Source organism: Scophthalmus maximus, chromosome 20 (assembly GCF_022379125.1).
Source record: "Scophthalmus maximus strain ysfricsl-2021 chromosome 20, ASM2237912v1, whole genome shotgun sequence".
Taxonomy (NCBI): Eukaryota; Metazoa; Chordata; class Actinopteri; order Pleuronectiformes; family Scophthalmidae; genus Scophthalmus; species Scophthalmus maximus.
The window spans coordinates 3,489,032-3,516,106 of record NC_061534.1 but is presented as its reverse complement, the minus strand read 5'-3'; the positions used below and the strand labels follow the sequence as shown (position 1 = coordinate 3,516,106).

At 44.7% G+C, this 27,075-nt stretch overlaps 1 protein-coding gene across 2 annotated transcripts in view; it reads right to left on the bottom strand.

The window, feature by feature from the left end:
- lrrtm4l1 (leucine rich repeat transmembrane neuronal 4 like 1) overlaps positions 1 to 27,075 on the bottom strand; it is a 39,505-nt gene that overhangs the window by 3,411 nt on the left and 9,019 nt on the right. Inside the window, exon 2 of one of the 2 annotated variants that reach the window (XR_004785107.2) lies at positions 20,202 to 21,898. Coding sequence is in view for 1 of the 2 variants with exons in the window: in XM_035609164.2 (XP_035465057.1) it covers positions 20,268 to 21,898 (1,631 nt within the window). In the remaining variant the exon portion in view is untranslated. The remainder of the gene's footprint in view (positions 1 to 20,201; positions 21,899 to 27,075) is intronic. The other variant, XM_035609164.2, reaches the window with a different exon arrangement.

Here is a 27,075-nt window from a genome sequence, read left to right as displayed (position 1 = left end):
ATGTCCCGCAAAATTTGGATCCCAAAATTGACCGAAAGAAAAAACAATGCGAGCGAATGTGCGTTTCGACTTACCGCTGTTATGCAAATATTTGGGGACGGGAGCGTCAAGATAAACAGCCGGCGGCAATAATTCTACAGTCAAGTGCCGTTAAACCCCGCCGCGAAAAGAGCATAAAGATAATGTAATTGGAAGAGTCATTCAAACGGTAAAGACGGCAGGAAAGAATACGATTGAAATATGGCGTTTACGTTTTGATTTGTGCGCCGCATTAATTTGAGTGACGTCCGCGCCTCTCCCCCCCGTCGCTCCGACGATCTCGTTTGACGCCAATTTTTCTTCTTTTTTTTCACTCTCCACTCAGAGTTGAAGCTTCAAGCTGATGCTCGAGTCAACGTTGCTTCGCGTACGACATCATTTATCCATTTTCACTTTGCACTTTGACTTTTTTCCCAGCCAGGCCGAGCATAAGCATTATTTTAGTTTTTTCTTTTAATTTTACACGTGAGAGTAGGTGGATGGAACACGCACTTGGTACGACTCGTGTGTAATCACTGGAGGTTCCGCAAAAAAAGTTGGCCTTTGATATGGCAGTTTTATTTATGCACCGCGAATACGCCTGAGCGGCAGTAGTAGTACCACTAGTGGTAGTTGTGCTGGGGGAAACTTCCATATCACGTTTTTGATATTATTGCAAATCAATCAAACTCTAATAATCATAATCGAGAGGCACTCGATTCTGCGTGCTGTTCCGCTGCCCTGTCGGCTTTTACAGAGACAAACTTCTTCCGGGACTAAGCTCTGGTCGGACGTCCGCCCGCCCCCTCGAAACGCATGTATAGGTTTTTTTTTAGTTTTTTAATTGGGATACTAATTAGCGAGGATACAAACACGATGTAATTAGTTCACTCACAGTCACGGCAGCTGGAAGTAACGCAGACATATGCCAGCCACTCACAAAGCGATCGCAAGCCTCTCGCTCCACTCAGGGCTCCAATTACTCCGTTCCAATTCCACCGCCCCCACCCCCCCAACCAACACCCAGCACCCCCCCCCGCCGCGTGCGATGTTGCATATTGCCCCTCATTTCCCGCAAGACGAGGCACGCGGCGAGAGAGGCACGACTGGCTAGACCGAAAGTCAATTATTTTGGTGATAAAAAGGAAAGCTAATGAGACAAGCGGAAACACCGTCCGCACTGCAGACGCCGGGTCCGGGGGAAATCGTGGACGCACCAGCGAATGTCTGCGTGTGAAGCGCAGCAGCTTTTCCCCCCCCCCGGTCATGCGCGTGCGCCGTGCGTGTTTTGCACGTCGAGCGGCCTCATGACAGACACGGATCGGCTCTGATCACCGCTCGCGCTGCAGACGACGGGCGGATTAAGGCGCCGCAGCCGTGGCTGATTCCTGTTTAGCAGCGAAAAAACAACAATTATTATACGAAGGGAACTCTTCCCGGGGAGCTGACGACGGTGCAAGCTCCTGATCTCTGCAGCGGCACAGACACTTAGTCTTTCTCTTAAGCTCTCCCTCCCTCCCGCCCGCCCTGACAGACAAACAGCGCACCCGGGCCCGCGTTTAATCGCGGCCCAGTGACGTGTCTCGGCTAAAACAATCGCCGCATTGATTTATTTTGTCAGTAGCTGGTGCGAGAGCGTTGAAGTACAAAAGGCGAAATCAGAAAAACCAAAAAACATCTGCAGGAGGTCGGGTTTGGACGCGGTGAGAACTGAGGGATCCCCAGACACTGTCCGCTGGAAAAATAAAATAATGGACTTCCATAACTAATGGTCTGACAGAAAAGTCCTTCGTTGGAGACTTTTTCCGAAATTGTTTGCAGCAAGGTCGAAGCGGGCAGGTCCGGCTATTAACGCAACATATTTATAATGCCATGCGCTATATAATAGATAAATTATCCTAATTGTTTCCTTTTTTTATATGTGTAAGATTGTTAATCTTTTTCAATGTGACTTATCCGGGAGGATATTTTTCCAGATGTAGTCAGGGGAAGAGATATAGTGCACATAATATTATTCCAGTTTTGTTATGCATCTCCATTGCTTTTCAAGGACATAAATATACTGTATATACACAGATTAATATTGGTGCTGCGAGCATGAATGTATGAATTTATTTTTATTTAAGTTTAAATCTTAAAACATATGTTCATATGAAGGAATGGACGATTCTTATTGTGTCGTCGGCACCTCACACATGCCCCCACTCCATTCAGATTCTTTTGAACATATGTATGTCATGAGATTAGATAAGACGCCTGCGTGTTGGACCTCTGCACTGTCCTCGTCTTGACAACTCAAAATGTATTTCATTAGAGGCTTGTGCAGGCCCACAGCGTAAGTGGGCCATCGAGCTTAAGCCGCTCTAAAAGAACATCATCATTTGGAGTTAAACAGAGAGCGGTTCTGTGTGTGTGTGTGCGTATGCATAAAGCATGAGATGCAAACCGCGGCCGGAAAAAAAGGTATAGAGCTCGGGAGGCGTCCCCGAGGAAATCTGACACACCGCGTTGCGGCCGGGAGAGCGCACCGAGCGGGTCCCTGATGAAATGTCCCGGTTGCACGCGTGCACATTCAGGTACGTTGCATGCACATGCATGTTTATATCTGTGCAGGGGGGGGGGTTATGATTTATGATGATTGGGATTTATGCAGGTGATGGATGACCACATTAGGAACAGCACCCTCCCCTTCCCCCTACCACCACCACCACCACAGATGCATCATGTGGTGCACAATAAAATGTGTAATTCACATTTGCGGAACAGACAATACATACATAAACAAAGTGATCAATAACTCCTAGCCCTTGTTAGGGTACATGTATCATCTGCGGGTTAATACCCGAAGAGGTAATATTCCGCCGCACGTTATCCGCCCATGTCACCGAACGAATACCTCCATGGGACTTGAGTGTTTTCTTAGCTGCAGTGAAATCTGAGCTTCTAGTTATGTGGTTGAAAAGAAATCAACATCTTCAAAACAAGAACGGTTGCAATGGCTCACAATTCTCTACCGCTGCGTTGCTAGGCAACGTGTAGCTTAGTTAAAACATAAGAGGGTTGATGTCTGCGGCTTGACAAGTGCATGTCCGTGCCAAGAATATAGATTTCTTTAAGTCTTAATAAATTCAGAAGTAGGTTTCAACACGCGGAGGTTCAGTGATTATCGGTTCCGAAATCTTGAATATACACTTAAGTTTGAGGAACAGCACGGCCTCACGTACAACAGGATATGAAGAGGATCTTTTCAACGGCGATAAGCATCAGCTCGAACCTCTTACACCCCTCACTCCCTCCTTCTCCACATCTTTTTCCATTATGCTATCTACATTATTCTCTCTCTCTCGCTCCCCGCCCCGTCTCTTCAGTATCTGTGCCGGTGGAAGATATGTCGGCCTCTGCGGTTTTGTCCACATTTCCAACCCCCCCCCCCCCCCCACAGCTTTCCTTCAAACCTGCAGGACACCTGTGCAAATAACAGAGAAGTTACTTGCTTTACAGAGAGAAAATCAGAGCAGGTTTTGTTTTCTTTCTCGTGGCTGATTACACAATCAGGAACAGCTCCCACGCCATCATTAAGTTGGCCGTTGTGATTCCGAAGGGTCGCGCTAACTTGGCATCTGCCAAGATTTGGGGGAAACTAGGACTTTTTAGCAGAACCGTGTTCTGAATGGACTTGAATCATGTTGAGTGGTCATTTCAGATGCTCGTCTGATGTGGAAGTAAAACACAGAAAGCGGTTGGCCCGGAAAGGCCATCATCGCTAACTGTGCTAACAGCCAAAGTCACTACTGGGGGCAACTTGCCACCTGAGCCTGTCATACTTATTTCCTGCTTTTACATGTGTGAGGCAGACTTTCCCCAAGATAAGGAATCTCAAAACGCTCAACGCAACGGTGGATTAGCCTGTGAACTATTATGCCTATGATCTCGAGTTACTTGGCTTCGATGCCAGAACAGATTTAGAACGGTTTCCATCAAACTCTGCGGAAGGATTGCGATATTCAATTTTGGCGTAGATCTGGACGAAGGGGCAGGTTCCGAATAATTTTGTTTCCACTTTATTAAACATGGCGAGACATTTCCCCCCCACGATTTTCCAGTGAATAATTCACAGATCTCGATGACCCTGCACTTATAGGAGACTGGTAGTATCTATGAGTGTGTGCAATTTGGTGCGGCTTGATTGAATTTAAGGGGACCGTTGGGCCTCGGCGGAGGTATGCGCTCCGCTGAGTGCCATTCCGATTCGGACTGGATGCCGCAGACGAGGAGCGAAATCAAATGGAAGAGAAAAAGGCAGCAAAGAAAAAATGGAGGCAGAGGCCGGAAGGCAACAATTCAGTGCCCGTGACTCACCAGCGATAAAGACTTGCGCCCACTATGACCCACCAGTTTGAAATACAACAACAATTTTCTTTCCCTCTCTTTTATCCTCAACCCTGGTTGTGCGGAAGGCATCCGAACAGAGGGGCCATCAGTCTGCGAACTGCTCTGCTCGGGCACTGTGGAGCCCTGCAGGGAGTGGCGCTGGTGGTGACCCATGTGATCTACACTCTCAACTCTGCAGGACCTATACACCATAGGGAGGGGGCAGAACCAGAGGTTCGTGAATTACCAACGCCGCGCTTGCCGTAAACCATTCCAGCCGTTGTGCTCAGGTAAACACCCATAGCGACACAAAGTCCAACACAAAGAGACATATTTTTCTTCCTCAGACCAGCGGGATGGTGAACTCGGTCGTATGCATCCTCGGCCTTGTCCTCTGTGAATACTTTGCATTGTCTTGTTTATTAAAAAGCCTCAATAATATGCTTGAGCTCCAAAGCTGTAAATGTGCCACAATACTTGTTTTTCTTCATTCATCTTTCTTCCAATTTTCTGTTATTGATTTAAATTTATACAGGAGAAATTCTGCGGATGAGCGCGCGACAGGCCTTGATGACTCGCTGTATGAAAAAAACAACCCAATAGTGACTAATTGAGGGAGGGAGAAGTCACCCTAAATTAGAGTCTTTCTGAGGCCCGAGACAGTTCAATTAATCAACATTTCATAAGCATGAATAACTCATTAGTGAAGCGGCACAAGGGAAACCGAGAGCCTGCTCCGTGGATTCGTGTCAAATTGTACAAAACTCCAGCAGCAGCATTTCGGTCTGGAAAAATATCCATTTCCAGTGATATACAAAAACGTCACTTTCACTGAGACTGTATCTTCACCTCTCACTTTGACTGAGTAAACATGAATCCAGATTTGTACTCGATGGCTCAGAAATTCCACCCAGGTCTGTCCTGATGCGACACAATGCACTGTAATGTGATTAAGTATGATTGAATTGTTGTAAACACTTTTATTATTCCATTATTCCGACAGGACAGATATTTGGCCACTTGTCGCAGCAAGGCACTGTTGGCATCAATAAGAGAGACAGATGTAAATGAAAATGGACTCCTTCACATTGTAATAATCATGATAAAAAAAACAACCTTTTTGGATGATTGAGTACATTTTGGGGTTTGGACAGATATTGGTACAATCTTATTTTATCAGGAATAAAAGAGAACTATGTCAACTCAAATTAATGCTTTCGAAAGAGGCCATTTTTATATCCATAATGCTCTGCTGCTGTAGCTGATGTACTTTGTATGAAGTGTCTTGGGTAATTGATTTTGACAATGCAGAGCTGATTGGTGAGTTAAGAATACTGATAGCTCCTTGATGGCAGTGTTACAGCTGGCAGTAAACTGAGCCATGCACAAAAAAAAGGAATTGTTCAGAGAAATCACAGGCATTTAAGATGCACATTTTGAGATTTGTGATTTGACCTGAAAACTTATGTCAAATAACATTAGCTTTACAATAGCTATGATCCTCACAAGTGGCAACCCACCGCGACGTCACCCATTGGTTTGTGTTTCTCCAGCGCCATGTTGGGGTTTTTTTGCAACCGGACATGGAAGCGGGGGATGGGTCGGACTGAGAGCTCGTGCACCAACAACCTGCGCCCATGCACCGGCTGGACGGTACCAGCTGTCAATCGTGCCGTATCCACGTATTGAAGAGGACATGAAACTACAGAGATTGAGCCCATGAACTCCTCGGCAAAATGTTTACTGACGGTATTAATCAAGTGAGAAGGAGAATCGTGTTCTCAAGAGACTTGTTTTTGCAAACCAGTGGAGTCGTTCATTTCTGATCTGGTTGAATTAGTCAGTTAACAATGGAAAAGGCAGCTCGTTGTGGCTGTTTGTTAACTTTGCTACAGCCTCTTCCAATAGACACAACACTTACTTAATTTCAAGCAGGTTACACAATTGGAACGACTCGACAAATAGCCGACCCTGAGAAGAACAATCCACAGCTTGTTTGACACTGTAATAATTAGTTATTTGTTGGTTACAGCTTCTTCAGATGGGACGATCCGATGCGTTCGTTGTTCACAACCCTGAGTTTTGTGTTGAGCTGTTGGTCAAATGAAACAAGATATTTTAAGGTGATATAGGGCATATTTCACGATTTCAGAAATGTTGGGGGTCAAAACCGTTAATGGACTAATTGAGAAAATAACCAGCGGACTAACTGATATGAATATATGAGATCACACGAACATACGAACGGCCTCTCTTTGTTTAGCGCCTTGCTACCTGAACAGACAGAGCACTTCACGACACACAGTTACCAAAAGCGCTTGAGGTGAATCACCACTCGAGCGTCGAGAGCCGAGAGAAACCCAAGACCGACTGCACTGATAAGATTTTTCAAACATACTTGGCTCGGTCATTAACTCTCATCTGTGTTTCATCTCCAGTGTGAGACAGTTAGAATGAGGGGTGTAATGGACGGCCGCAATGTCAAATTTGTGCCAATTCACGCGACTATTTGAGTTCCAGACGTCAATTTGTATCTACTTGACTCGTTCCGCGTCTACAGGGCATTTCGCGTTGCATGGGCGTGAACTGCGGCTAATTTAGAGATAATTCGCTACTCATTTAAAGACCGGGGAAGAGTTACTCGCCCACTTTGCCGACCCTCGAATGGGAAATGGATTTGACCCTTTGATCGAAAAGGGCTCCTTGTTAAAAAGCTTTGTGAAAAGGATCGCGGTGGGATTGTCTCACCTATTTCGTGAAACAGATTTTCCTCTTCGATGGCGTCATTTTTACCTCGGTATTCCAGTGTCACGTTTAATGTTCCTATGGCGCTCTGGGGTCAAAAAGTCACGAGCCCCTTGTTAGTTTCCTGGCTTTGAATGGGGACGGATAGAAAAAAGAACCTGACATCCTTCGAATCGCATCACACAAGAGAGGATGTCTCTCACAATGGAGACATGCTATGGAAATTTAGGTGCATTCAAATGTAACAGGATTTAAGAGCGCTCGTGTTAATCAAAACACAAACAAGAGTTTCGTCTCCGGGCTACAGCGGCCCCCGGTGTCTCGACAAGTTGGACAAGTTTCACTTTTTGTACTTAATTAATTCCGTAGCTTGATTTCTGACAGTACCCTGCCAGCAACAAATAAAATCTGCCTGTCTATGTTTTAATGTCTTTGGACACATGTGGGAACTTGGAGGCATTCTTTTTTTTGTTGTTGTTGTTGCCTTTCTATTCTCTATTGTCCCGAGTTCCTCATCCACATGTTCACAAATCCTCTGTGACTCTCTGGCGCGTCTTGTTCCTGAAGAGCTGCCAGATGGCCTGCAGGGCCACGTCCTCTATTTTCCTTCATTTCCCTCCTCCCTCCCACTTGGAGTGGCTGTCGACACTTGCCAGAGGGTGTAATAGTGCAATTAGCACCACCGACCGCAACTACTAGTGACAATGTCGTCCCAAATAGCAGGCGCATAATGTGACATTCACCAGGAAGTGGAGATGCAAATTATATCATGATTCCGGAACGTTTTCAAGCGTCGAGGAATAAAAACCATCGCGTCAAAACATGTTACAAGTGGGGGGGGGGGGGTTTAAGTAAGAAAAGTATTTCTGCACTCGGGTTCCAGCTCCGTAGTGTCTTCCTTTTGGATTGGATCCCCAATTTATAACCTCGGGCTGGCGTCTGAAACCTAATCTATGTGCGATCAGCTCCTGCGTGGTGTTGTCTTAATGCACTTTGTGCGGAGTAATGGGCAGCGAAGTTCACGTCGGGTAAACCGCTTAGAGGGTTTCTCACGTCATTAGTTTTAACAAGGACTGATTAAAGGCGCGGGGAATGTTTTTTATTGGGTTCACGTGTATAAAAAAAAAAAGGTTGACTGACCACACGTTTGTTAGCCCGGCACCCGGACGACTTCTGGGGAGCTCATTTAAATTCGCCCCGGCAGAATTCGGTCTGGATCCCCCTCCATTGGGAAGGGATTTTCTGCCCGGCAGGAAAGTTGCTGGTCCAATCACAACCGATTATCTGATAATGGGCGGGGCTTTGTAACACGACGCAGGTCCAGGGTAATCAACAAACCAAGTCACCAAGCTAATGTGTGCTACATATGCCAACGGATCAGAAATGTTCTGCCGACACGAAAAAGGGTAGAGAAATTTTTAAAAAAAGCCATCGTTGACCTTGTGAGCTGTAAATTCCCCACTTGTGAGCAGGAGGCAGGAGTTAACGTTGTCTCCGAGCCCGACCTGGCAGCTGCCTCTCTGTCCTCCGGGCAGCCGCCTGTAACCGAGGCGGACATCTTCACCGGGCAGGACAGGACAGGACGACTTGACTTAGTGGGGGATGAATTTTTTTGGGGGGTTTTTGTTTTGCCCCAGAGAGCAGCGTGAAAGTGAGGAGCGCTCACTCGGCAGCTGCTTCTGGGGACTGAAATGTCACATGCAGTGGTATAGTAGTGGCAGCATAGTGAGCCATTGACTGTGGCTTTATTGAATTATACATCCAAAAAATAATATTTCGACTTGGCCTGTTGATACAATATAATGTAATATAATTTCACTGATGAGCTAAACCCATCACAACCCTTTCGTAACTAATGTGCAGTTGTTGCTTCAAATGCTGCCTGCTCAAAATCTTCACTTGTCATGTATTATGTATCCCAGACGTTGTATATTGATTGTATATGACAGTCAGGAGATGTGATAGTGCTGCAACAGTTGTTTTAATTATTGATTATTGATGTTGTTGTTGTTTTTTCCTGATTTACCCATTGTGACATCTTCATAGTTCTTGGCCCCTCTGAGCTTTAGTCCAAAAAAAATATTCAGTTTACAATTATCCAAAACAGAAAAAAAGCTTCAATCAAGACAGTTTTGTTTAAGAACTTTATCCCCTCCCACTTCCCTCACCTGGCCTCCTGCTTCCTGTGGCTCCACCCACAGAATCTATACAGGAAGTCAGCTCACCTGGCTCACCTTCTCTGAACAAAGAGACCTGGCTGGCCACATGGTGGAGGCCTCATCCTACAAAGTTTGGACTATGTCTACATGAAAACTGTGAGTTTACCTTGTTTTAATGGGCTGTCAGTGGACAGACCTGATTCATGTTGTGGGTAATCTGTGTTGATGTTTGAGTTAGGGTTAAGTCTTCCCACTTTAGTAGTGGATTTGGATGACATTTAAGTTAGTATTTAGGTTGTGTGTTAGTTGTTTGTCAGTTCGTTTCATGAAATATGAAAGTCTACTCTTTAGGGTTATCCATCACCCTTTGTCAGAAACCCTTCCAAAAGCCAAAAGTCAGCAAATCCTGTCTCCCCATTGAGTTTACTGTTCCTGGAACCAGAATATATTAAAGAATAAAAGCATCCATCACCTATATGATCGAGCAATAAATAATGACTTATTAAATTTCTTTGATTAATTGGCCGCTCGCACTACACTGTAGCACGCGACGGGTGATGTTGTCGTGAGTTTGCCTCGCTTCATTTTTCACCGTGACATTTTGTTCACGTTGGTAGTTTTTTTGGGGGTTTGGCAGCGGCCGTTATTTCCCCCGTATCTGTCCCAGCTGAACCGTTTCTCACTGCGGCTTGACACAACCTTATCTGCACGATGTTTATGGCAGTTTTTTATTTCTGTTGTTGCTGCTGCTCTCGTTTCCCTGAAAAGGTCCTCACTCATAGTACTTCCCTCCTTTTTTTTTTTATGTCACTGAGTAACTAGTGTTGTTCTTTATAGATGATATGACAGAATGTAGTCGTGTGGCATTACAGCATGTGTAAGCAACTTCATCAGGCATACAATGGCGCTAGATGCAGAAAAGAAATGGCCGACAGCTGGTCGGAACTTTTCCAAGACAAACAACTTCTTTCTCCGCCTTTTGTTTTTTTAACTTCACAACGGACGGCATGACGAGATATAAACTCATCAAACTTACAAAGGTCACTCTAAGTGGCAACTTTCGGCGGCGTTAATCTATTTTCCGGGAGTGGACCTCCGTGGGCGGCTGCGGCTGCCGCCTGATTCCAGCAAATCATTATGCCTACAGGGCACCATTTAAAAAAAAAAAAAGATAAGTGATCTCCACAAATGTCTCCGCTCCCTTCTGAAAACCACACTTTAATAATTCAAACATTTGCCTGAGAAGGAGCCACCGCCTTGTGAGAATAAAGTTAATGTGACCAAAGAAGACGAAAAAACATGTTAAAAAATACTGTATATTTTCTGCAAAAGAAATTTAAAAAATGAAAAAAAGATGAGGGCACGACAAGGCCATGAACGACAGATCGAGCTGTACAATAGTTTGAATGGTGTAGATAAAATACGAAAACAAATGAAGACGAAGTCTGAAAAAAAGCCAAGGACGAGCTATGTCCAAGAGGCTCAGTCCGTACTATCATTACTAGATTGGCATCCAATAGACCATATACTGTAGCTCCATCATGACCTATCAACCTGCACCAGATTGCACAGATTTCACAGATATCTATATCTATAGATATATTCGTTCCCTAAATAGGCCAGATTTTTTTTTTTTCATCAAAATCCATGAATTATTCCCTCGGAAATAATCCTGCTGACAAACCAAGCAACAAACAAACAGACCGGGATGGAAACTCCTTGGCGGAGCTGAAAAATGTCAATTATAATTTCTCCATATCGATTGTTTTGTCTGACCAACAGAGCGAAACTTGAATAAACTGCCAATTTTACCTCACAATTAAGAATCTGTTCCAAGCTCACATTAGGAAATACATTTTTTTTTTGCTTGAAAAAAAAACGAGAGAAAAAGTTGCAGATTAATTTACTGCTGATCATCTAATCAACGAATTGTCGTTGCCCTACACAGGAGTCACTGACCAATCTGCCAACGTACAATTGACTAGGGGCTGCAACTAACCATTATTTTTGATTAATCTGTTGATTATTTTCTCGTTTAATCGGTTAGTTGTTCGGTCCATGAAATGTCATAAAATGGTGAAAAGTTATGATTGTGTTTCTCATAATCTCAAGATGATGTTTTGTTTTGTCCAAGGGAGCAAAGAAACAAGAAAATATTCATATTAAAGAAGCTGAAATCAGAGAATTTTTACTTTTCCCCCATAAAAACGGCTTGAACCAACTGATCGCTTATCAAAATAGTTGGCGATTGATTTAATAATCGATTAACTGTTGAGGCTCCACATTTGACTGATAAGACTTTTGACGAAAACCAATATATCCCTTAACAATCGGTTACATTGCAACTATGCAACGTGTTCTGGGGGTTTAAAAGGTATCAATTGATAAAACCTTTTTTCACTATAGATCAACTCATCCGTTCCAGCACTGTAGCACAGCTTCACTGCTCGCGAGTGGCAGCGAGGCACTTTGTTGCGACCCAGTGTGAACTCGAGTGTTGTGCATTGTAATTACACTTAATCTGCGTTGTGTATTCATGCTAGTTACACTTATTGCCATTCAGTATCTGGCACATTTTTGTGTGTGTGTGTGTGTGTGTGTGTGTGTGTGTGTGTGTGTGTGTGTGTGTGTGTGTGTGTGTGTGTGTGTGTGTGTGTGTGTGTGTGTGTGTGTGTGTGTGTGTGTGTGTGTGTGTGTGTGTGTGTGTGTGTGTGTGTGTGTGTGTGTGTGTGTGTGTGTGTGTGTGTGTGTGTGTGTGTGTGTGTGTGTGTGTGTGTGTGTGTGCGCGCGTGTGTTCGTCACAGCTTCGCAGTTATATAGACTGGCGGAAAAAAAAGAACGCTGGTGTGTTTTTCGACAGAACAAGTGAAGGTGGGTGGGTTGACGCCACTGTTATCGGAGGATGAAGTATACAGCGGCTGCCAGGGGCCCGCGGTAGGGAAGGGGGGCTGGTATCGGAGATTATGAAATTCAATTTAGGGCAATGGAGTGGGTGGATCTTTTATATAAGGTGCCACTGAGCTGTTTTCCCCCTTTTTAGTCTCACACACACACACACGCACACACGCACACACACACACTCTCATGCATATGCTTTAAAAAAAACAAAAAAAAAACAGAAGAAGAAATCTGCAGTAGCCTCTTCTCTCATTGTATTTGTTGTGATTTCCAGTAACGCAGCGGCTCTCGCTGTTTGTCTTCGCCGCAGGCCACAAACCCGGGCTGCAGAAGATGCTAATAATACCCGGCGCGCGAGGGGTTTGTGTTGGGAGTGTGTACGACTGTATTACTGCGCGTGCGACAGGGAGGAGCGCCTCGGGCGTCCCTGACACTTACAGCACTTCACGACGCGCAGCATCGTCGCCATCGTCCGCCACGGCCTCTGCCGGGAGGAGTTCTTTTGACGATGACCCGGCAGTCGAGGGAGGGGGGGGGGGCATGAAATCGCGGGGCGCCGGGGACAGAAGAAAAAAAGAGAGGATGTTGCGCTGAACAAGTGAGCAACTTCTGCCGCCGAGGGGGTTTTGCTGGCATTGTCGCCTGAGCAGCTGTTCTCGCCATCCGCATTTTTGTACAATGATGAAAGACGGGGGGGGGGGGGGACATACATCTTGCCCTCATTAGCCCCCCGTCGTCGTTAACGGCGGTTCAGTTTGTCGGCTGACGGCGGGAGCGAGCGCGATCCCGCTCCAGTGGAGTTGTAACCAAATTTTTATTTTTTAAAAAAAAATCTTTCTATGAACCACAAAAAAAACCAAAAAACCCCTCAATAATTCAAGCGATTTAAAACTATATTGCGTTTGATCACCGAAAATGACGAAATGAATCATTTAAGACGGGGGGGGGGGAAGGATTTGACGATGCACACGTTGAAAGCTGCCGTTTCCGTGCCCACGGGGCAGAATTTGGGGAGAGAGAGAGGGGGGGGGGGGAGTGGCCGAGCAGCAAATGACTTAACTGGAACCTGGGATATGAGACCTACAGTAGATTCATTAAGCTCTCTCTCTGTGTCGGCGGCGTGTGCCTGTGTGCACTTAAGCCCTTAATGGTTCCCCTAAAAAACTGATGAGGTAAAGGGGAGAGGGAGTGGAAAATGAAAGTGTTCTTCTAAATGGCTTTTGGAGGAATGCCTGTCAAGTGGAACGCGACCGGAGGGAGGAGGGGGAATTAGCCGGGGGACATGCAAAGCGAGCGCCGTGGCTGGCTGTGTGACATCCTTCTCTCTTCAGAGCTGTCTGGGGGGGGGGGGGGGGGGGGGGGGCACAGTATCTACTCGATGCAGGGAGTGCTTGAGGAAAAGACCGGAGAGAGACGGCCAACTTGCAAACCAGGTCTTTTTTATATACGTCCCTCGCGCGATGCCGTCGCCACCTCGGCTGCCCGGCGCTCGTGTCTCAGACGGGGGCTTTTGTGAGGGTATTTGCCCCCCTGTCGGCTCGTCCCCCTTCAGAGCGGCAGAGTCGGAGCTCAACCCCCTCCTGTCAGACTGATGAGGCAAAGTCAAAAAGATTTGAATCGTCAGTCGCGGTCGGCCCCTCGGTATTTTTTTTCTTCCTTCTCATTATGTCAGCGTGCACGTTGTAGACTTCTGGGGACGTTTAGGGTCCCAGACGTAGCTTCGGAGTGAGTGCTCCTCAGTTTCACGTCCGCCACCGGGGTCCGGGGGGGGGGGGGGGTCTGCGGCAGCCCGGACCCCGAGCTGATGAATAATGACTGTGCTTTGTTAGAGAACCCCTCAACGCATGACAGGACATGAAACATGAGGGTTTACAAATTCCCTTTTGTCTTATCTTTGATATCTAATTGAACAAGTGCCACTGTCCTGCGGGGCCCACATATGCAAAGCGTGACAATATAGGACGTCGCCGTGTCCCAGAAACTGTGTTCGTACACGAGCCCACTGCTTTTGTCCCGACGACGCCGTGGTGGCAACATCTGGGTTCGCCGAAACACTCGAGTACGAACGCGTTTCTGACTCGCCAAATGTGAACATTGACAACATACTCCCATCACATCAGCAGGAAACCTAATTTGGCCGCAACAGTGTTTTTAGCCGGGATGTTAATTTTCGTTAACCGTGAGAAAATGACTTGCTATTAGTAACTTTGACTATATCAATTATTGAATTATTTTCATTGACAATAAAAGAGGAGACAAAGGATTATGTCTGTGTATGTACATTTCTCTTCCTGTGGGCTTGAATCCTCTTCATAATGATTCCACATGACAGCAGCACAACAGTGTCTCACTATCATACAGGTATATAAAATACAGTCGAGGGGAAAAAAACCCCGACATGACGGCAACAAAACAGGTTTACAGTTGGACCCACACCGATTGAGAGGAAACGTGAGTGTGTCGTATTGACGGCGGGGGGGGGGGGAAACCCTGCGGCGCCAAAATCACTGGCAACGTAACCCGAAGAGACGCCTCCGGTCGAACCACAGAAACCGAGGCTAAGCTGACGTTTAGTTTTAAAAACCAAACTGAGCGCTGGAAGCCGCGGTGTTAAATGCATCCACCAGCGTCTCACAACAATGGCACATTAAATTGCAGCGCGGAGAAAATGATCCTGCCCAGAAACGAAGTCGCTGCTGCTGAAAGTCCGCAGCCTGACGAGCCATTAAATCTGCTTCTCTGCCCGGAGAGAAAGGTCGCAGAGGTTGTTGTTGTTGTTGTTGTTGTTGTTGTTTCTTTTTTTTGTTGATTTGTCTCACTGAAAAATTGCTTGATGACTCTAGCCATGGAACCACCATTGAAATCAAAGCATCTGCACTGAGTAAAGAGGGATCGTTGACCCACCGGGTCAAAACCCTTTTGTTGCTTGAAGAATGTGTGTGTGTGTGTGTGTGTGTGTGTGTGTGTGTGTGTGTGTGTGTGTGTGTGTGTGTGTGTGTGTGTGTGTGTGTGTGTGTGTGTGTGTGTGTGTGTGTGTGTGTGTGTGTGTGTGTGTGTGTGTGTGTGTGTGTGTGTGTGTGTGTGTGTGTGGCCTTGAAGGCTTGGATATTTCTTTATGGCCTTCATTAGTTGCATTAATGGACCCACCAGGGCTGCAGCCACTACATCAACCCATCGCCGGAGTGTTTCTCGTGTGCGCTAACATCGGCGTCGTTGAAGGATCGCGTTTGAAAGCCTTTGTGACCAGCAGAGCGGGGAAATGGTTCTACATGTCACAATACAGCAAGAAGGTTGCTGCTCTCGTCACGAGCAGCTTCACTGTTCTCGATACCGGCGCGTCCGTTGCGAGCGCACCTTTGGTTCGGCGATGATTTTGTAAAAGGCTAGCAAGACGAGGACTCTTCTAGTTTCCGACATTCGTATGAGATTAAGCAATAGTTGAAGTAAGATGGGGACGGCGGCTAAAAAAGTTGTTCTTTAATGAAAACATTTTTTCGCATGTATATATGGGAGCGACAAAAGCTTTGGAGCTCATTGAAGGACGAGTGTTTTTCTGTTAAAGAATTCTGTTTTTGAATCAGTTGACGTTTGATTCTCAGTTTAATAGAAAAGAAAAAGGGAAAGACGGCAATATCTTCAGACTGTTACTCCACCGCCCCTCTGAGCCAAACCATTCAGTCATGCAAAAAATGAAATCAGGTCAACGTCACTGTCCGTCTAGGGGGAGGACACGGCTTTCTATTAGGAGATAACCGCTATAATGAAATCAAAGTGTAACGGTCATGTGCTGGTTGGAGTGAGAGGGCGGGGGTCGGGTCGGGTGAAGGTGAAGGTGAAGGTGAGGGTGAGGTGGCTCCTTTTTTCTTTTTTTTTTAAACTATATCCTGCGCTGCAAACTGGGACCAAGGAAATCCGTATCCGAACTTTGATTGGACGCTGAGGTCTGAGGTTTCCTAATCGGAGCCGCCTCAAAACTTGTACAAATACAGTGCTACACTTGTTGACGATTTGAATAATTTAGGCACTTTTAATTATGCAAGTTTGTGAATTACAATGTGGGGCACTGGTGATGTGAACATTCAGCACTCTTTCAAATCCCAGTTTTGATACTAAAATAACGAATCCTTCCGACCTGGCAAACACAAACGATACAGCTGGTTGCATTAGGTGTCAGAAATGGATTAGCCGGAGCTGAGGGCTTTGCGGTTATTTCGGGACCAGTTTGTTCATTCGTCTGTTTTTTTTCTTTTTTCTCCAAGTGGGAGATCTTGTAGCTGTCAGAAATTCCCAGTAACCCCTACTCAACACAGCCTGAGCCATATTTCCCATTCTGTACAATTTGATGTGAAAGCGGCGTTTGACAATGGATTTTGGTGATCTCAGCAAACTCCCAGCAGCGGAGCCGCATCCAACTTCAACCCAAAAATAACTATATGATAAAAACCCTGTGTGGGTGCAGGGGCTGGTGCGTTGCCAGCATCTGAACCTTTGAACAACCAAAGTGAAAGAGACAGTGAACTGATCAAACTGCCTTCCTGCTGATCTCTGACACCATTTTGTGCCGATACCTCGCTCAGGCCTTCCCGCAGCAGGGTTGAATGTGTTGCGTTTGGCTTTTGTTCTCCGACGCTGCCGTCCACAGGGGCTGCAGGCGCTGCACAGAGTCGTAATGAAAGGCTTAACCCGCTGTGGCGCCAGCCAGCCACTTCCATCAGAGTAAGACAGGCCGACGCCAGTTTGTCAATTATTAAGCGACTGAAGTCGGCAACGGTGTAGAACCCCACTGAACTCCAAATGAAATACGGCAAGACGGCCGGTCAGTGATGCCGTAAAGGGGGAGATTGTTTTCGACATAATGAGATTTGGGGTTATTGTTATGCAGCAAGAGACAACACTCTATATCTACAGTTCGCAAACATCGTTTTTGTTGCGTAGCAAACTGCAGTGAAGTAACACAGTGAAGTGTATCAGCCTTTTTCCTCGATACAGCTGATCGAGGGTTATTATTGATAAACAAATGCATGTATGCTTTTTTTTTTTCTTAAACCAATTTTATGAAGCGGTTAACTTTCAAGGTTATTGAATTACTTAATACAGTTCAAAGTCAATTTTCTGCCATGGTCCAACGGGGATTGAAGAATGAAAGTGGATTATACTTTGAATTCAGAGGCACAATATCAACTCCCAGCATTCTTCTTCTCACAGTGACGTTGACAGCGTCATGACTCCGCCTCCGTTCAGCAGTCTGCATAGTTGGCGGTCTCTGAGGAACCCTTGTATCAAGCAAGTGATTTCATGCAAAATGCGCAAGCCCCAGCTTCTTCTCTTTTTTTTTTTTTTGATGCTGAGGAAACGGTGTAACTGCCTTTTTTTCTCGATCTCCGGACAGAAGCTCAGAAATGAACAGGCTCAGGAATGAAATTCTTTTAGAAAGTTTCCTTTTGCCACGAGTTGCAATTGAAACTGGAGAAGTGAGTTAAGTGGAGCGGCTGAATTTCCAAGAGGAAACATAAGTGCAAACCTTTCTGCCAAAGAGCATCCTAATTGGCTCTAGATTTAACACTGGAATGGCACCTTCACCGCCACTGGGTTGTACCTTTTTGAAATGATCCTTCACTCTAAGAGAGAAATTAGAAGGTGCTCCTGCTTGATCAGCTGCTAAGTCATATGCATACATATGAGTGTGAGAAAACATTTCAGTTTCATCTATGCAGGTCTGTCACCGAGGCAGGATAAAAAACAGACAATTTCCTCCCTCCTTGTGCATTGCGGAACCTCAGAAATCAATTTGGTCTTACAATGCCGTTCTTTACCCTTTCCTTTTTAAAATTGCACATAATCCCCCCCAAATCCCAATAATTCCACTATAGCTCTTAACGCTTGGGGTTTATCCTGTAAGTACACTAGTTTTATTGTCACTGCGAGAGAGAGAAATCAGGAAAGTTAGGACTTGTACGTAATAGGATGTTACCGGTATTTTAAAGAAAAAATGCAATTGAATGGCGAATGTCTCAGGTGCGTGCAGCACGCTGGTCCTCCTCAACTGCCTGTCAGACTTGGCAAACAGGCACCACACGTGCAAATCCGCAAAGAAATTGGCATAGACAAGTGAATCTGATAAAGCATTCTGATGATCTCCATCCTACCCCCCCCCCCCCCCCAAAAAAAAGCAGCAAAGGATTATTTTGGATATCTCATAAAAAAAACGTGGGTTGTCCTCAAGGTCAAATATCCAGTTGACACAAACTGTGGACGCAGAGTGACTGCCAGAGGAGAAAACACATCAAACGAGTTTGGCCATCGTCAAGAACACCATCCCTTTGTTCAGATCAAAGTACGTGACCCGTTTGTAACATTAATCCCAGACGGGGGGAGAAAATTGTTTGAACAACAATCATAAAATGCCCTATAGTATTTTTTTTGTGGCTGCCTGCTACATTTTCCATTTTTGTCCATTTGGTACAATCTAACAAAAAACTCACTCTGACCCCATGAAGAAACATTAACATAAAAAACGTTAAAGATACAGACAGGACAATTCTGGGGGGTGTCCCAGGCTTACTATAAACTGGCTTATATTTTGATAAAGGTTTAAAGTATAGAGAATAATCATGAGTTGCAGATGATGGAAATATTTCAAGAGAGCTCCACCATCACCGGTTGAAAATCTTAAACCATTGCAACCCTAAGAGAATGGACTAATTTGGTTGAATTTCTTTAAGTTAATTTGACTTAAATTTGTAATACAGTCAATTCCCACAGAGAAAAAAAACATACTGTGCCCTATATGATCAAATTATCCCCGTTTATCCCTTTTTAAGCTTAATTCATAAAGGCAAACTGCAAAGATGTACACTTACAATTTGTTTTGCACAACATATAAGATTTAAGAAAAAAGGATATGACTTTTCATTTTAAATGTGACATATTGCCATTTGTATAATATACTGTTACATTTTTTTTAACAAAATATTTAGCAGTGTTTCAATTGACCTTTCAGATTCTGTTGGACCCATTGCTGAAGCTGTCATGTGTTTGCATTGTTCTACGAGGCCACGTGCTTGCTGAGATCAGCCCTAAAAAAAAAAAAGACCTACGATTCTAAATTATTGGGTGATAGTGATGACCCTGGTCTAAAACCGTATCCCTTATCACAGCGGAGGGATCCACATGTAAGCCATATCATAAATTTTGGGATTTCCACATTGCCTCGCCTCTGTGCAGATTAGCATAAATCTCCCCACACGCTGCTGCGCTGTTCTAGAGAAACTCGGCTCAACACTGAAGGGTGAAACTATGCAATGATGTACAACCCTGTAAAGAACAAGCTACCGTCTTGCATTTTTGGATAATTAAAGACCTTTGAAACAAAACAAAGCAATTCAAGCACAATTGTCCTATTCTGATCAAAATCAAAGCACTTCATGGTCCGTCTTGTGAATGTTGACATTATTACACCATTAATGTTGCCTTGCAAGAAGCTTAATAGAGTTATGGCAATTTCAATGTTTGAATCAATATCATGAACATACCCCTCCCCCTTCATCTCCCCTTCACACGCATACAGACACCAAACCGATTTCTTAAACATGAATGAGACAAGCCATGCTGATGTGAAGCGGTGTTTGTGAAATTGTTAGACATTGTCCCAATTACTCATGGTTCACAAGAGGGGAAAAGTGTCAGAATTTAGATAACAAATACAACAGAGATAAATGCTGAGTTGCAGAACAGTATTTAAAGCTACATGCAATCTCAGAGAACACAAAATTCAGTATTGTATTATTCGTATGATGTTATTCTCTAAACCGGAGTTGCAGAATTTTTCCCATGGATCAGAATAGTTGTTTTCTAGTTTTCACTTTAAGGTTCGATTTAAAGAGTAAAACCCTGAATAATTGGAGACATCTAACATTTGAAGTCAAGCATGTTATGAACAAACAGTAAGGGTGTGCTTAACTGTGATTTAATAGTGTCTATTTTAGTGGGTATGTTTAATAAAGGATTTACCTCTCTGTTGAGCCTTTGTATTTTGATTTAGAGTTTTTATTTTTAGGCTGATGCGATGGATCATACCTCACACTCCCTGGAGCCAGAAATTGTGCAAGTGCAGGAACCAGTGCCATTGCCTAGCACCTCCAATGCTTCTGGTGTGGCTGCAGGGTTGTAGCTCATGTAATACTCTTGGAGCTGGGAGCTCAGGTTCTGCTCCGGCTCTGGACTCTTTTTGCGACGCTTCCGTCCCACCATGGACCGCTGCTGCAGCAACCTGGTTGCGCCTGGGTAGCGCCGCCACAGCACATAGATAACCGTCAAGATTAGGGACATGGTGAAGAAGAGTGCCACACCGCCTACCACCACTTTGTGCAGAGTCATGTGCTCTATCACTGGTGGTGGTATGATAGTGGGTCGAGTGCGAGCTACTGAGTCTCTAGGGTCTTTGTTCATATGCACTGGCAAGGTAGGATGAGGAATAGGTCGAGGTCTGAATGGTGGCAGAGGACCAAAGGTGCTGCTTGGTGGCATAGGTGGAGAGGTGCCAGTAGGGCCAAAAGTAGGTTCAGCAGTGGCTTCAGAAATGAGCTCTGACATTGGTGAGGGTGTTTCAGTCAGAACATAGTCAGTTTCCTCACAAATACCATGGTTCCTTGTGGCTTCCATAATTTTTTCTCCCTGGAGATACTTTGGGCTGCTGCATATCATAGTGGTGTCTTTACTGCCCCGGAAATTCCTCAACCAAGCCACGAGGGGGCATATGCCAGTTCCACAATCCCACATGTTTCCTGCGAGGCTGATGGAGGTCAGTGAGATCCATGCTGACACTGCCTCCTGAGACACATTGGACAGTTTGTTGGATTCCAGGTTTAGGACTTGAAGGTTGGGCAAGCAGTGAAAAACGGCAGGGTCCAGGGTCTGGATTTCATTTCCTGACAGATCAAGCTTCTGCAGTGTATACCAAGTCCACGGGAGGCCCTGGTTTACCACCTTAATGCGGTTCCACTGCAAGTACAATGATCTCAGGTTGGCTAGCCGTGGAAACAGAAAAAAGTTGATCCGTGAGAACTGGTTGTGCTCCAGATGCAACTCCATAAGCTTCTGTAGGCCCAAAAAGGTGGTGCGAGTAAGAGCCTTGATTCGATTGTAGCCCAAATCAAGAAATTCCAAACTTCGGCACTCTAGGAATGCTCGAATCGGGATGTTGGAGAGACCGTTTGAGCGTAGATGTAGATTTTGCAATTTTCGTAAGCCATGGAACTGACCTGGCTGCAGGTTTTCCAATTTGTTGTAGGACAGGTCCAGACTGCGAAGATTGGGTATTCCATGGAATGTTGAATTGTGCAGGGACGTGATCCTGTTGGAGCTCAGTATTAGCTCTTTAAGCCTGCGGACCCCCTGGAATGCTCGACTGTCCACAGCTGAAATCTGATTGTGGTCCAAGTATATCCAGAGAAGCTGGCTGAGGTGAGCAAATTGATACGGTAGCAGTGTGTGCAGTTCATTGTAGCGCAGGGAGAGGCCCTGGCAGCCTATTGAGATGTTTTCTGGGACATCTATGAAGCCAGATGAATCACAATGGACAGTTTTCCCCTCACATCGGCAGCTATTGGGGCAGGTGCGCTCACCGAAGCTGAACAACAGGGGAGCCCGCAGGAGGAGGAGGAGAGGAAAGAGGAGGTGTGTCAGTCGTCCATCACACAACAGCGGACCTAAAAGAGATGAACAGATGGAGAGAGAGGAGAGGAATTTAATGATGATCATATCATATTTTGAGGTATTATTTGCAAATAGGCCATGGACACCAATGGCTGCACCTAGCAGCAAACCTTTTCTAAAGAGCAATTTAAATAGCACACGCCAGGACTATCTTGTGATCTGGATCAACCTCAACTTTTACAATCCATGTAAATGCTGATAAACTCTGGGTTCTTCCTTAAAGGCTTTGAATACACAGTTTGTCAAGGTCAAAGCAGTAGGAAGATGATTCAAGCCAATCAAAGTTTTTTGAAGACTAAAGATCGGAAAGTTGACTGTCAAAGTCAGTCATCTAAAGTATATCACCCTCACACAAAAGCTAACAGTCAGCCCTTTAACCTTACAATCTAGTTTGATTTCAAATCTTACACGGTGCACTAGAAACCCAGCAGGTTAGAGGATGTGTCAGTGTCCTGATATATTTTGACTCAGCTCTATGTCAAGGGACACATCCTTGACCCAGGGCTCTCCTCTGGTCTCACTCTGAGTAATGATCACACCACAGATATTCATGTCTCAAGACAATGCCGCACTCAAACGTACTTGTGCCTCCCCTCAGGCATCTGTTCGCTCTCATGTTCAGTTTTGTGGCAGCAGCTTTGCAGTTAAACAGCTTCAGATTTGACAATTAACAATAAAGAGCTAGAAAGGCACAAAGGGAGGGAGGCAGTTAATCTTGTGTGGACAGGCTGAAATGGCAGAGTTTCAGTGTTGGAAGTGGGTAAGCAGTATTGAGCAGATGTAAAAAGCAGTATTTGCAACAGGGATCTGTTTAGCGGTTTTGTATCATAGGCAAACCTTTTCTAATAATACATGCTAACACAGTTAAGGGGCAATTTGAGAGGTATAGTAAACTGTTGAATTACTGAGATTAAAAGGATTTGAATCACTGTAGGAAAAACATGAATTTTAGCTTTCCAGAACAGTGTGGACAGACAGGCAGACGTTGTTAAAGATGCACAGGCAGAGAGAGAGAGTGAGACGATACAGATGGTGGAAAATACATGAAATCACAAAGCAAGTTTGTAAATTTGCACATCATCTGCATTGCAATCAGTATTCAAATTGACAAGTGCTCAGAAAGCTGTAAATTAACAATGGACCATAGTGTAATGCCTCTTGTAATAATTAACAGCTTCGTTGTGTAGCTTAAACATATTGCACCAACTCTACTCAGAAAATCATGTCTGTGTGCTAACCTACCAGTGTATGTACAGTAGTATGCAGAGCACACCATATGCACGGTAACACTGTTTTCATGCTGAAAATTCATGCTGAAATTTGTAGCAAACATGTATTGTTTCCAAGCCATATCATTATGCCATACATCTGCACAGGCAGGTTTTGTTTTCAGCCTTGGAATACTGAAAATGACATTTGCCAGGTGATTAAATATTCTTGTGGTTATACATCTTCCGAATGAAATGTTTCGCTGCAGAATTTGTTCAGCAGTTCTTGACTAGGAATTAATTAGCAGGGATTTTCACAATTCATATGTAGTATCCAACTAGTGGGGAAAAGTGGCCAGATAGGGTTGTCTTAGGGGCACTAATAGTTACGCTACATTAATTAGCTAGATTAAATGGCAATTGGTAAATTAAATAAATAATTCAATAAAAAGTAAGAATGAACATCCACTTTTGAACATCCAAATAACCCAAAACTGTTAACCATGGATGAAATGTGTAATATGGGAAAACATCTATCCTCTATAATCGATCCAATACAGTATATTACTGCGAGAAGATGCAGGGCATCATACTTTATTTCTACTTATTGAGTGTTTTATCCCTCATAGCATGTAAATAGCCATTAATAGTTCACACTACACTTGAAGTTAAAATTCATTATACATTATTTTAATCAATGACACCTCCACCTATAAGATAATCAAGTACTGTCACAGTGATGGTTAATGTGTTTTATCACTAGAAACATAGATGCACTCTTCGTCAACAAAAAATAGATAACCTTTATCATTTTTTAGAGGGAACATTTTTTTTGTCTCATTGGGTCTGTATATATTCAATGGAAGCTACTGTAGTGGTTGTAGTGGTCTAACCCTATGTACACATATATCCAATTGCAACTTGTTAATCAAAATTATTTCATTAGAATCAAAAAATTAATATAATAAAGTAGCCAGCTAGACTTAAATGAGTTGTTTTGCTGTTTGGCCGGAAGCCGACACTTAAAGGAAAGCTCTGACTAGACAATAGTAGGCGCGGTACAATACGCCAAATTCAAAGTTTGATGTATAACTTGGTTTGGAGTTTACAGTTCCTGTGTAACATTAATTAATCTGTTTGGTACTGCACACCATTGCACAATCTCGGGGCATTTCAATAACACAAAATGCCAAGAAATTACTGTTGTGCATCTGGATCAGCATCAAATCAAAAATGGCTGCGATAAATCAGATCATTTTCTTCCAAGCGTATGAGGTCACCTATAGTGGAAAAGAGGCAACCGTGCTCAAAAGTGCCGTAATTTTGTCACTGTCAACCCTTCTGAAATGTCCTGCTGCGTTCAACTTCATGCGTAATGCAACTGTAACGACGGGAAAGTGAAATCGTACGAGACGTAACACAAAATCTTGTAAAAGATTTCCATGACCACGCCGGAGTGCGAGCGCAAAGTAGATGAAGTAGCAGAAGGAGGTTAGTTGGTAGAGGGAGCAAATGAGGTCTAGTGAGTATGTGAGAATTAAGATACACGCTATGTGAAACGAGTGTGCTATAAATAGATCCCTTGAAACCTCCAAGCATTGTGTTTGACACCACTTCCATCACCTCCATTAGGTACCCAGTGATCTGGCCAAGCATCCACAGAACTCCATACACTCATTACTTGTCCCTATAAGTGATAATCCCATAGGAGCATTTAGAAGGGTCTGTTGTGAGGCGGCCGGGAAAGCTCACCGTGTCATCACTTGCACCTACTTTGGTGATGAGGCGTGCATGTTCCCCTTGAAAAAAAACAAGAGGAGAGGACTCTGGCATACTTTATGAGTTTGAAAAAATTCCAGGCGGTACGACGCGACTGAAAGGAACAACTCTCCGCCACTGGCGTCTCCGCATGACGGCAATCGTTAATTAGCGCATGCGTCGGTTCAGCGTGGATTTCTGCACAGACGGGAGGGGGGTTAATAATAATCCGCTGGACACGTGTACAACAGGCTCCCTCGGGACGGTAAACAGGGCGGATTAAAGAGAGACTTTCACTTTAGCACAGATTGATTATCCAGTCATTAAATGTGGTGTTGAGTGCCGGCATCACTCAGGTTCTCGGTTGTTGTGCATTAAGGTACACCAAGTAAAAAAAACCTTCCTTCAGTCACGATTATTATGAGAAAGATGTCTGTCCTAGCATCATCATTGTTGGCGAAAAAACCAAAAAAGGTATTGGAAGAAAATCCTTACATTTCTAACCTCAAGTTCATGTAAAATCCTGCAACCGCAGTTCACACAGGCACTGCTATCAGATCTCCTCCTCCTCCTCACGGGAGATTGGATCTCCTGCGGTAAGCCACACACATCTGTTTACTTGACTCCCTCTTCTTAGTAGAGCTTGACCAATCAGGGCCTGAGGGTTTCTTTTTTTTTTTGAAGATTTCATATCTGGTGTAGAACGTTAAGTCCTGGCGAGTTGAACGGCTTGTCGTGCAGCGACACTTCAGTAAACCTTGGTGCATTTTTATCACAGAAGAAAATCGGACCCAAAGGGAACTTTTTAAGTCTTCGGTATGTTTTTCGTTCTCGCTCGTTTTTACAATTTGATGTTAATGGCATGGGTTTGTCACGTGTCATCTTATCTTCCGACCCAACAAATGCGGACCATGGAGACGTTGCTCGACACAATTTATCCCATTCATCAGGACCTGTTGAATCAATGCATTTCCCTTTTAACACGTTTTAAAATCTGGATTTAAGGTCAAATACTTCCCACTCAAGCCATCGGAGCAGAACTCTTTGAGAAGGACTAAATGTGTAGACGTGCCTCCGGGCAAACTGGAGCACTTAACTTTTTTTCTTTCATCGTGTACGACTTCGCCACGATTTGATGATCCAGTTGTCGAAGATAAATATCAATTAAAGAACAGGCTCTGTGATCCAGCAATCCCCCCCCCCCCCCCCCCTCCCCACCCCCAGGCTCAACAAGAAGTTAGACTCACAATGTTCACACCAAAACGTCAACTACAAACGGTCTCGCAAAGGCAGAAAACAGCAAAAGATGAATTAGCACACTGTTCCTATAATATTTCTCTTCCCCAATAACGTCAGCTGAGGTCGGATCCCAATGGTCGACCTCTCTGAAATCTCATAAAAGTGAGCCCGCCCCCGCCCCCTCCCCTCAGAGGACAGAGTGGGCTCTGGCAGACCCAGCAGAGTCAGCTGTCGTCCTCCTTGGCGGTGCGACAAGTTGATATTTCATTTGAATGCACCGTGCGCTGAGCACTGATGCAAAGGCTATTACCCAGAGTGCCCGAGTGGGTTGGCCAACAGTGCTCAGGCCGCGCACACTGGGGCACTTCAGAGAAATGAAAAGTGCGCGAGAAAACAAAGTATATCTACCGTTTCGTATTAAATGCCCCTGCTGTACCACAGGTTATACACATTAAAGCGAATGTTTCTTTGTGGCAGCCGCTCAAGGTTATTGACTGGCTGAATAACGAAATCCGCGTTTGGTTCACGCATTCATATGGCTTCTTTACCCACTTTACCTCACTTCCGACCAACCTCGAAAATTTGTATTATGTGTCTGTATGTGAAAGTGTAATCTTCAAAAATGAGGTACGATGAAAGGGGGAAGCAACGCAGAGCTTGTAGGCTTTAGTCTGAAGGTAAATAACGGTATTGTACATGATTCTATGCACTTTTGCAGACCTCCGAGCTTCAGATGTGCACTTCTTCTTTCCTCCAGCCGCCCGCACCGCCTTCCCCCTGCCTTCCCCCTGCCTTCCCCTCCTCTCTCCCCCGAACTGTCTTCCTCCCCGACACGGGAGCCAAGGGTTTTTAAAGTGTGTGATGTGTGACTGAGCTTAGGCAAGCAAAAAATTCTGGGGGCACAACAGCGTGTGTGATATATTACATTATTGAGTGTGTTCGCTCAGATTTAAGGCACATAAAAT